The 12,224-nt window shown below is 40.3% G+C and overlaps 1 protein-coding gene across 2 annotated transcripts in view; it reads right to left on the bottom strand.

The window, feature by feature from the left end:
• Positions 1–12,224, bottom strand: part of man2a1 (mannosidase, alpha, class 2A, member 1) — a 103,847-nt gene that overhangs the window by 65,427 nt on the left and 26,196 nt on the right. For both annotated transcript variants that reach the window (XM_017682860.2, XM_017682861.2), the window contains one exon: positions 230–403. In XM_017682860.2, coding sequence (XP_017538349.1) covers positions 230–403 — 174 coding nt within the window. The remainder of the gene's footprint in view (positions 1–229; positions 404–12,224) is intronic.

Genomic DNA, 12,224 nt, shown 5'->3' with positions numbered 1-12,224 from the left:
AAGGGCTGGTGTAGTTGCTGTTTTTTCTTTCCAATAAAACACTGGAGATCAGTTGCTTGACAACAAATGATTAAACAAGTGGAATAATATGTTCTCCAGCCTTTTTTGAAATGAGAAACTAGGGGCTCATTTAAGCCCAGTTTACTTAGCTTATTGGGGGCTTTTCCCCCTTAACAAGAATTAAAACCAAAGCGAAAGCATTCTGGATATATAACAACGCTATACTCACCCCAATTCTGTCTCCAGAAGAACTCTAGGGTCTTCTGGCTGGCAAAATGCTTCTTTACAGAGTAGTGCACTCTTTGGATGAGCATGTTGGATAGGCCAGCCTGCTTCAGGAGGTAGGCCTGAGTGGGAGAGTGGCCAAATGGGTCCACAGCCCAGCCAGTCCTGGGCTTCACTCCTATCAAGGAACCAAATGAAGGGACAGATTTTGGATAGGAAACTGAAAAAGTTAAAACTTTATTTGCACAGTCCACTGTAGATCCTTTGTAGAGGTTTAGTCTGTCTTTAACTAACCTCTAACCAAATATCTATTAAATTCTGAGTACCACCAGAAAGTGTGTTTCTACAACAACAACAACAACAACAACAACAACAACAACATTAATAATGTTAATATCTGTAGATCATCTATAGAAGACCATGAAAATAAAGTGTGACCCTAAAAATCAACTAAAAACTATTTGATCCCTTGTGAAATTAACTGTATAGTTTTTTTTAACCTTAAAAACCAAACACAATGACCTCTGGACTCTCCTCATAATTTAGCTTTAAGAGGGGCTTCTCCTGATAATTTAGCTTCACCTTTAGCATCGGGCTCTGCATCTAATTGTGATTTTAAATTCTTATAGTAACACTCAGTAAACTTTCTGGGCTATATCATGGATGGGAGAGTAGCCAAGTAGAGCTCTACCTTTGGTAGTTAGCTACAAATTTTAGTAGCTAGTAGCTGTAGCTGCTATAGTTTTATGAAATGTAGCTAGTAGCTGTAGTACCTACAAATTTTGTGTAGCTATAGCGATAATTTTTGGTACAGTCTCGTTACAGGCTTCAGGCAATGTGCTCAAAATGTGCAGTCGTAAACCAGGGTGGTGGCAAATGTGCAATCCTGACTGAGTCACGGACAGTTCGAGTAAAGGGGTGTGCACAGACCCCACGCACTGATCACAATTTGTTCACAAGTTGTTCACAAGCAAGGATGAGGTGAGGTTCACCACTTTGTGAACTGCGTGAGCAAATAGTCCAACACTTTAAGAGCAACGATTCTCAATGTGCATTTCATCATCTACAGTCCATAATATCATCAAAAGATTCAGAGAATGTTACATGTGTTACAACAGCGTGGCTTCGTAATAAAAGAGTGCAGGTACTACACTGGCCTGCCTGCAGTCCAGACCTGTCTCCCACTGAAAATGTGTGGAGCGAGTAAAATAAAGCTCTGTTCGATCAAGATGGACACCTGAAACTTCGCTCCAGGCTTCAAATTAATCCATAATTTTCTCCGAGTAAACTCAATACTGCCAGTTGAACGGTACTCTAGAGATGCCTAGACCGCAACGCGACAAAGAATTTCCTATTTTTCATCGTCGGGTCCTGCCGTCAAAAAGAAAACTGTTCAACAAGCGGCCTCACATGTTCCGAGCGAGGTCAGTGAAGCGGATGCTAACACCTCAGAGCTAACATTACCTAGCCGAATAACTATGGAGCAGATTTTAGCTGAAATAAAGTCTGTGGCCTCTCAGGTGAACGACATGGATGATTCAGTCGGCGCTCGTCTAGATATCATTGACGGTGCGCTGAGTGAGATAAAGGTGTCTGTCGCCTCGGTGGAGAGCTCCTTGTCGGCTCTCTCTAACCGAGTGACGGACTTGGAAAAGCGTTTGGAAGAGGTCGAGGAGAGGGTCTCCGCTACAGAGGACAGTTACAGTGCTTACGGCACCCGCGTAGCCGCCACGTAAAAAATAGTGGAGCACCTACAATTGAAAATCGACGACTTAGAAAACCATAGCCGACGTAAAAACCTGAAAATGATCAACCTCCCAGAGAAAACGGAAGGCAATATCTCTCTGGCGGACTTTCTCCAGTCAACACTACTGACTTTAGTCGGTCTGCCTGCTGACTTTCCTCCACTGGAGATTGAACGTGCCCATCGAGCCCTAGCCCCTGCCCCGGCTCCAGACAAGCCCCCGAGGAGCGTCTTGGTTCGGTTCTTACGTTATCCACAACGAGAGGCTGTGCTCCAAGCGGCGATGAAGAAACGCGTCATCCAACATGGTGGTTCCCAGCTACGGTTCTACCCTGATCTGTCTGCGGAGGTCCTGCTAAGGCGGCGAGAATTCGACGCCGTGGGGAAAGCGCTGGCACGTCATAATAAATATCGTGGTTTTGCCTACCCAGCCTGCCTCCGGTGTCTTCACGAAGGCCAAATTCGCCTTTTTGACACTCCCGAGTCTGCGGCTGCATTCCTGGACACTCTTAATTGAGGTAATTTTTACCGTTACTGTTATCAGCCACAATGGAGAAAGACGGACATTAGGTGTACACTGAGCCCCCGCCGAACATTGCACTTTTTTTGTGACCACCACACAAACTATGAGAACAGTTTATATAAAAGACTTCATTTCATTTCATTTATAGTTCTCTCCTTTCGATAAAGGGTGATTTTAGTTTCTTTTCTCTTCTATTCCGTATTTAAAGTACACCTGGTATAAATGGTGTGGTCCAAGCATAATTTTGAAATCCATCCTTCTGGGGTGTTTCTCAGTGGTGTTTATTACTCAGCCTGGAGTATGGACACTGTTTAGGGTGTCTTAGTTGTTACTGTGATCTACTTGTTAAATGAAGACTTGGATTAAGTTTAGAATGCACTGTGACTTCTTTAGGGGTAGCTTTTTCCTGTCGTTTGGGGACAGGATAGGGGAGGGTAAGCGCTGCTGTTAAATTTTTTGTGTTTCTTTTTGGTTAAATAACTGGAGTCTAGGTTTATTCTTTTTTATAATTGCTTACATTTTGACTATTTCTCCCATATTCAGCACCTGTTATTCAAGCATTTTCCAGCTTTGTGGCTCTTATGTCTGGTTCTCTTAAACTTACCACTTGGAACGTCCAAGGTTTGGGCCATGTAATTAAAAGGAAGAAGATTTTAACATTTTTGAAAAAACAAAAAACCGACATAGCGCTACTTCAGGAAACTAGGCTCTCTGATATAGAACATCTGAAACTTAAAAGGGACTGGGTAGGCCAAGTTTGTTTCTCCTCTCATTCACAGAATAAGAAAGGCACAGCCATCCTTATAAATAAGAACCTTCCTTTAATTTTGACACATGAAGAAAAGGACTTGGAAGGCAGATTTATTTTAATTAGTGGCTTAATTTTTGAACAACATAAATATTCTCAATATTTATGCCCCAAATAATGATTCACCTCAGTTTATGTCACAAATGATTTTGACGTTTAATCAACATTGTAGTGGCCTGGGCTTCTTAGCTGGTGATTTCAATTGTATATGGAATGCCTCTCTGGATAAATCCTCCCCTGCAAGTATGTCTAATCCGAGATCGTCTGCCGTCCTTAAAAATGTATGCACTAATACAATATTGATAGATATATGGCGACATTTAAATCCTAAAGTGAGAGACTACACATTTTATTCACATCCCCATAATTCGTATTCTAGACTGGACTATTTCTTTATTCCTAAAAACTTTTTATATTCTGTCCAGATCTGTCGTATAGACCCTATTGTCTTATCAGACCACGCTCCTGTACATCTATATATTATTCCATTATGTAACATTCCTAGAACTCCCATGTGGAGACTCAACACCTCATTTTTAAATAGTGACGCTTTTTGCAACTTTGTCCGGCGTAACTTATCACAATCCTGGCTCGATAATAAAAGCTCTCCAGTGTCCTCTGCTATGATCTGGGATGCAGCCAAAGCCACCTTACGTGGTTATCTTATTTCTTATAGCTCTTATCACAAAAAGGCTATGGAGGAAAACAGAAGGAACCTCGAAAAAGAAATGATCAGGCTGGAACAAATACACAAACAATCACCTACATCAGTAAACTTAAAAGCATTAGTGGCTGTTAAAACTGAACTTAATATAGATCATACTCGTCAGGTCCAGAAATTGTTACTTTATACTAAACAGAAATATCATGAATTTGGAAATAAGTCCAGTCGTCTGCTCGCCTACCAAATGAAAAATCTAAATAATGACCGCTCAATTAATATGATAAGAACACAGAATGGGGATATTACACATAACCCAAAGATTATCAATAGCACTTTCCGGGATTTTTATAAATCTCTATACAGTTCAGATAAGGCGGACATTGATGATATCATTTCATATTTGAACAATATCTCTTTGCCTACCATTACAGAGGAGGATCGCTCCACCTTAGATGCTGCATTCACGCCAGAAGAGGTCTTGACTGCAATCCAATCTATGCCAAATGGGAAGTGTCCGGGCCCAGATGGGTTTCCATTGGAATTTTTAAAGAAATTCTGGCCAGAGATCCACCCAATTTTTATGCCAGCCATTAATGGTATTTTAAGAGAGGGCATTCCTCCTTCCTGGAGAAACGCTTCAATTAGTTTACTTCTAAAAAAAGATAAAACCCCCCTGGATTGTTCCTCCTTTAGACCTATTAGTCTCCTCAATGTGAACTACAAAATTGTTGCAAAGATACTAGCTCGGAGGTTGGAAAATATTCTTCCAAAAATAATAAATCCGGATCAGGCAGGGTTTGTAAAATAAAGGTATGGCACAGACAATGTGTGCCGTGTTCTTAATGTTGTTCAGTATCTTAACACTCATAAAAACCCAGTGCTTATAGTCTCTCTTTATGCCGAAAAGGCCTTTGACCGAGTGGAATGGTCATTTCTGTAATCGGTATTAGTAAAATTCGGTCTAGGCTTTAATTTCATTAACATTATTAAAACTTTCTATTCAGACCCAATAGCCACAGTTAATACAAATGGCTTATTGTCTGAAAGCTTCCCAGTGAGCAGAGGCTGTAGACAGGGGTGCCCTTTGTCACCTTTATTGTTTTTATTGTTTATTGAACCATTGGCCGAGGCCATCAGAACCAACCCCGATATATCTGGGATTATAGTAGGTAAAGAAAGCCACGTTATTTCCCTATTTGCAGACGATGTCCTTTTATACATGTGTGAACCCGGGAAATCAGTTCCGGCCTTGTTGAAATCTATAGCCACATTCAGCACTTTGTCGGGTTATAAGATTAAGCTGGGGCCCTTTAATTTCCCCCAGGATATGTCAATACAATCTCCTTTTCATGTCTAGGAGGGGTTTTAAATATTTGGGTATTTTTGTCACTCCTAATTTAAATAATCTGTTTGAAACTAATTATTCACCCCTAATTCAAAAGGTTAAGAATGATCTAACAATTTGGGCCTCCCTACCAACTTCTCTTCAACACTATTAATAACACTATTAAAATGAATATTCTTCAAACCAAAGGATCTCGGAGGCTTGTCACTGCCCACTCTATAATTATATTACTGGTCAGCACAATTAAAAATAATGTCAAATTGGTTTATGAACAGGAAAGATTCCTTATGGTTGGGTCTTGAATCTCAGTCTTGTTATCCTAGAAGTCTTAATTCTCTTCCTTTTATCAATAACATAGATTTGTTAAATCATCTCAAGAATAACATAATTGTTTATAACATACTACTAGTTTGGCGAGATGTGAAGAAGTACCTTAATGTTTCTCCTGCTTTTTCTTTCCGGTCTCCTCTGGCTTTGAATCCAGATTTACCAGCACAGATTAGGAGTATCGGTTTGATGGAATGGACATCTAAGCGTTTGTCAAACTTCACAGACCTATTGGATTCTGACTCTGTTAAATCATTTAAGCAAATCAGTGCTGATTTTAATATTGCCCATAAAGATTTTTATAAGTATCTTCAAATTCGTCACTTTATAGGTTCTCTTTTGAAGTCAGGTAGGATTCGTATGGGACTGTCAGAGCTGGAAAACGCTGTGGTTTTGGCCAAATCTCCTAAAGGACTTATTTCCAGGATTTATACTTTACTGCTTTATTCTGATTCTTCAGGTTACGACTCTCTGAAGGTGTTGTGGGAGCGCGATCTGGAGGTGACATTTAATCCTGCAGATTGGGACAAGATTTGTAATGGGGTTTTCCCTAAATGTACTTCAATCTCTATTCATGAACAGAATTTTAAATTTTTTTACCGAACTTATTATACACCTGTTCACCTCCAGAGAATGTTCCCTGACACCTCTAATCTTTGTTATAAATGTAAGATACATAGAGGTACATTTCTGCATTTGTTTTGGACATGTGACCGTATACAAACTTTTTGGAAGGGGGTTCATTCTGTAATCCAAGAAGTCACCGGTAAACAATTTTTACTGACTCCTTCTTTCTGTTTCTTTATTCATACTCCATATATTTCATTTGACACGTATTCCAAATCTCTTTTGATAATTCTTTTATTTTTGGCGAAAAAATGTATTTTCCTGAGGTGGTCCACCCCCCAGGTCCCTACAGTTGACATGTGGATAACACAGATTTCTGTTCTTATTCCTCTTGAGAAGCTGACTCATGACCTCAACCACAATTCTGACAAGTTCCGGAGGATTTGGGAACCACCTTTTTAAAGAAACCATAATTCATCACTTATCCCTGGAACAGGAGGACTGGCTGCCTGTTTATTTTACCTATTTCATATATGTTACTCATTTACCTGTCTCCTGCACTTTTGTTGATCATTTAATTATTCCCATGTGTGCATGTATACATGTTTATGTGTGTATATGCAGAGATATTTATTGCAGCGCTCATTGTTTGTTTGGGGTGGGATTTTATTTATTTTATTTATTATTATCATTACTGTTTATTTATTTTTGTGTGTTTCTTAATTAAAAAAAAAAACAATTAAAAAATTTAAAAAAAAAAAAAGAACATGTGTGGAGCATTATGAAGCGCAAAATATGACAACAGACTGTTGAGCAACTGAAGTTGTACATCAAGCTAGAATGGGAAAGAATTCCACCTACAAAGCTTCAACAATTAGTGTCCTCAGTTCCCAAACTCTTATTGAGTGTTGTTAAAAGGAAAGGTGATGTAACACAGTGGTAAACATGCCCCTGTCCCAACTTCTTTGGAACGTGTTGCAGGCATCAAATTGAAAAAAATGAGTTAATATTTGCAAAAAACAATAAAGTTTATCCGTTTGAACATTAAATATCTTGTCTTTGTAGTGTATTCAGTTGTATATAGGTTGAAAAGGATTTGCAATTCATTGTATTTTGTTTTTATTCGTTTTACACAACGTCCCAACTTCATTGGAATTGGGGTTGTAGGAATCTGATCACATTCAATACATAACTAGAAAGTCTAGTCAAAACCTCACTAAGCTGGTCAGCACAATAATACAAAATGTGCCCAGAAAAATAGCCATTCTAGGCTGCATCTCCCCTTCAAATACATCAGACTTTATAAATGGTTGACAATTTGGGGCATGCCAAGAACACTCAAGTCAGATTGGCTCTGGCAGAACACATGATCAACATGTATCACAGACATTAGGGTATATTTTTGCCAATTTAGTTTTACTTCCATAGATACAGTGGAGAACTTTATACTGAATTAGAATGAGCCTGGCACACAACGTTAATCCACCAATTCTTCTTAATGCAGTTTCCCAAGTTTCATCAGGTATCCCCATTCCAAACTCCTCCTCTCACTCAGTACTTTACTCATTTTCGTGTTTTTGAGAGACATGATAATACTGTTAATACATGAAATCAGATAGGACTTTGGAAGCTTAACTTTTGTTGTCTTTAAAGCTGGAAAAAGTCCCATGTATGTATAGGTCTATGAATTTGAGACCTGGCTTCTGTCATTTTATACTATAATCTAATGTGCATGTAAAACAGATATGGTTCCCAAAACTATTTAACACTACTTAGATACCAGTACATCTTCTAAAAAACAAATCAATCCCTCTTAATACAAAGAAAACAAAATAAAAAATGCTAAACCACAAGGCAGTAAACAAAATAATACACACTAAGCTTCTTCTAAGTTGGTCTCCCAAACTAAAGCCAACAGCAGGTAAAAATAGTAAATTTAGTTTGGTTCTGAAACAATGTCTTGAATGCAGTGCCTCCTAAGCTTACTTTGCTGCCCAAAGAAAAAGTGACCTTTGAAGGCAGTGACTAGTTAAGAAGTTGCCACCAGAAAGTAGTGCACCATATACAGTAGAACACAACCCTCATATTTCTGCAAATATTTTATTTACGTATTTATTTTATTTATTTATTTTTAGTGTACTCACTGGTGTTGCCAGCTATTTAAACATTAATGGCTACGTTATTTTCAAAGGACAGTAAATCTATACAGCTATACAAGCTGTACACTGACTACTTTATATATACTGCTCAAAAAAAATAAAGGGAACACTTAAACAACACAATATAACTCCAAGTAAATCAAACTTCTGTGAAATCAAACTGTTCACTTAGGAAGCAACACTGATTGACAATCAATTTCACATGCTGTTGTGCAAATGGAATAGACAATAGGTGGAAATTATTGTCAATTAGCAAGACATACTCAATAAAGGAGTGGTTCTGCAGGTGGGGACCACAGACCACATCTCAGTACCTATGCTTTCTGGCTGATGTTTTGGTCACTTTTGAATGTTGGTGGTGCTTTCACACTCGTGGTAGCATGAGACGGACTCTACAACCCACACAAGTGGCTCAGGTAGTGCAGCTCATCCAGGATGGCACATCAATGTGAGCTGTGGCAAGAAGGTTTGCTGTGTCTGTCAGCATAGTGTCCAGAAGCTGGAGGCACTACCAGGAGACAGGCCAGTACACCAGGAGACGTGGAGGATGGCCATAGGAGGGCAACAACCCAGCAGCAGGACCGCTACCTCCGCCTTTGTGCAAGGTGGAACTGGAGGAGCATTGCCAGAGCCCTGCAAAAAGTCCTCAGACAGGCCACAAATGTGCATGTGTCTGCACAAACAGTTAGAAACCGACTCCATGAGGATGGTATGAGGGCCCAACGTCCACAGATGGGGGTTGTGCTCGCAGCCCAACACCATGCAGGATGCTTGGCATTTGCCAGAGAACACCAGGATTGGCAAATTCGCCACTGGCGCCCTGTGCTCTTCACAGATGAAAGCAGGTTCACACTGAGCACATGTGACAGACGTGACAGAGTCTGGAGATGCCGTGGAGAGCGATCTGCTGCCTGCAACATCCTTCAGCATGACCGGTTTGGCAGTGGGTCAGTAATGGTGTGGGGTGGCATTTCTTTGGAGGGCCGCACAGCCCTCCATGTGCTCGCCAGAGGTAGCCTGACTGCCATTAGGTACCGAGATGAGATCCTCAGACCCCTTATGAGACCATATGCTGGTGCGGTTGGCCCTGGGTTCCTCCTAATGCAGGACAATGCTAGACTTCATGTGGCTGGAGTGTGTTAGCAGTTCCTGCAAGATGAAGGCATTGAAGCTATGGACTGGCCCGCCCATTCCCCAGACCTGAATCCAATTGAGCACATCTGGGACATCATGTCTCGCTCCATCCACCAACGCCACGTTGCACCACAGACTGTCCAGGAGTTGTTGGATGCTTTAGTCCAGGTCTGGGAGGAGATCCCTCAGGAGACCATCCACCACCTCATCAGGAGCATGCCCAGGCGTTGTAGGGAGGTCACACAGGCACGTGGAGGCCACACACAATACTGAGCCTCATTTTGACTTGTTTTAAGGACATTACATCAAAGTTGGATCAGCCTGTCGTGTGCTTTTCCACTTTAATTTTGTGTGTGACTCCAAATCCAGGCCTCCATTGGTTAATAAATTTGATTTCCATTGATGATTTGTGTGTGATTTTGTTGTCAGCACATTTAACTTTGTACAGAACAAAGAATTCAATGAGAATATTTAGTTCATTCAGATCTAGGATGTGTTATTTGAGTGTTCCCTTTATTTTTTTTGAGCAGTGTATGTATGTATGTATGTATGTGTATATATATATATATATATATATATATCCAAGTTCCATTTCTATAGTGTCCCATGAAAAGATATAATAAAATATCTGCACAAATGTGAGGGGTTTACTCATTTTTGTGAGATACAGTATCTCACTTAATAGAGCAAGGACCCCCAAACAAAAAACCCTTATGGAGCTGATAAGAGAACTGGAAAGTTAATATTTTGTCTCCCTCACCAGTGTTAAAGGAGAGCCTGGGTCTTCAAACATGGTATGATTTGCCATCAACTGAAAAAACAGAACAATATCTACTTCGTCTATGTGGTTATATGTATGAGCCTGAGGAAAAGGCTGGTCAACTTCTACATTGTGGACACCTGTTTGAGCCATTGTTTAAATCCACTGTTCACAGGCCTTTCCACAACCCCAAAACTTAACAGCTTTGGCTCCACAAAGTCTGCGCTAAAACCCATAAATGGGATTAACATGTCCACTAGTTTTATGGACTAAAGGAAGCCATCCTAGGACTCAGCGGGAGGTTATTAACCTTCTGCCACTAAGGTTTAACAATGAGGCAATAAAAAGCTCTTGCTAGAGATACTATAATGTAACTCTTAACTAAAACCTCTGAGTAACAGAAAAACAAATTTATAAAACAGTCATCAACTCCAAATTGCAATTTCATGATGGTTCATTTCAAAGAGACTGGAGACATCCAGAATGAGACTGCTACAAGAATCTACCACAAAGTTATCCCTTTTTGGATTTTATTGATATTTCAGACATGGACCCACAGCACTACCAAGTGTTGAGAATGAGACACACTACACAGCCACAAAACCATTTCCAGGGTGAAAAAACATTACGTATGACTGACCTGAGAGCTGCCATTAGTCATGTAGTTCTGACATCTATATTGAAAACCTCTTGGATGTTCTACAAACCAGTGTAGCTCAGTGCACATGAAAGTAAACAATGAGACCTCTGCTCATTGTTTATGGCATCTGAATATCTTTTGATGAGCTAACTTCCTTTCAGTTCTATTCACTCTGCCAATAAATAAGACCCAAACAGCTTAAAGTCCTTTTAGGCCAAATGGAATAAACCTGCAGAAGGGCCCGTACTGCTGGTGCGTTCTTGAACCCACTCACTGCCACTTGCGGCGATATTTGTGTTTGTTCTAGTGCCTCCCAATTTTCTTCACAAAATCTTTTTTTTTGAACAGTGGACAAAATGATGGTATTTTCATGGTGTACAAGATCCCTAGATTACACAGAGTTTCCTCAAAGACCTAGAACCCAGAGTGTACTTGGATTTCCCAATTTTTGTACCCAATTTAAAAAAATAAAAATAAATAAATAAAATACACTGGGTGCAGTTCCATAGGCAGAATGGTGCAAAATGGAATCCAGTTCCAGTCCATTAACATCACTTGCTGTTTTAGTCACAGCCTAACTCCCTCAATTCACATAGTTTACTCCACTCTTAAAACCTGGGGACAGTTTCATTGAGACTTTATCACGTATCAAGCTGTTGGAGAATAAGATGGAGTCCCATGTTCACTGTGTCGTCCACCGACCTGTTTCCCCGGTATGCAAACTGCAGGTTGTCTAGCAGAGGATCTATGATGTTCTTCAGATGGGTGAGCACCAGTCTCTCAAAGGATTTCATAGAGGTCAAAGTAATGGATCTGTAGTCATTCAATCCTGTGATGGTTGCTTTCTTGGGAACTGGTATTATGGTGGGGCATTTGAAGCAGGAAGGTACTACACTCAGCTTCAGTGATTTGTTAAAGAGTGCTGCAAACACGGTCATGATCTGTTCAGTACACCATCTGGTCCTGGTGCATTCCTTACTTTTTGTCTCCTGAAGAGTCGTCCTTCTCACAGGTCTTCAGGGCAGGCTAAATAGATGGCTTGAGTGACAGAAGGCTGTGAATCTGTGCTGAATGAGTGTGTGGAGCTGGGCTTTTCAAACCTGCAGTAAAAGATGTTAAGCTCATCAGCCAGCTGACTGTCACCCATTGTTTGGGAGGGTGTCCTTTTGTAGTTGTTGATGTTCTGCAGACACTTCCAGACGACTGATGGCTAATTTGTGAACATCATACTACTCAATTTATTAGAGTAGCTTCTTCTTTGCTTCTTTTGTCTCAGTGGGAACACAGGAGTCTTCACAAAAAGTTGATGTAGGATGTCACAGCATCCA

Source organism: Pygocentrus nattereri, chromosome 23, assembly GCF_015220715.1.
Source record: "Pygocentrus nattereri isolate fPygNat1 chromosome 23, fPygNat1.pri, whole genome shotgun sequence".
Lineage (NCBI taxonomy): Eukaryota > Metazoa > Chordata > Actinopteri > Characiformes > Serrasalmidae > Pygocentrus > Pygocentrus nattereri.
Note: the sequence above shows the minus strand (reverse complement) of the source record. Positions and strands in the feature narration are given on the sequence as shown.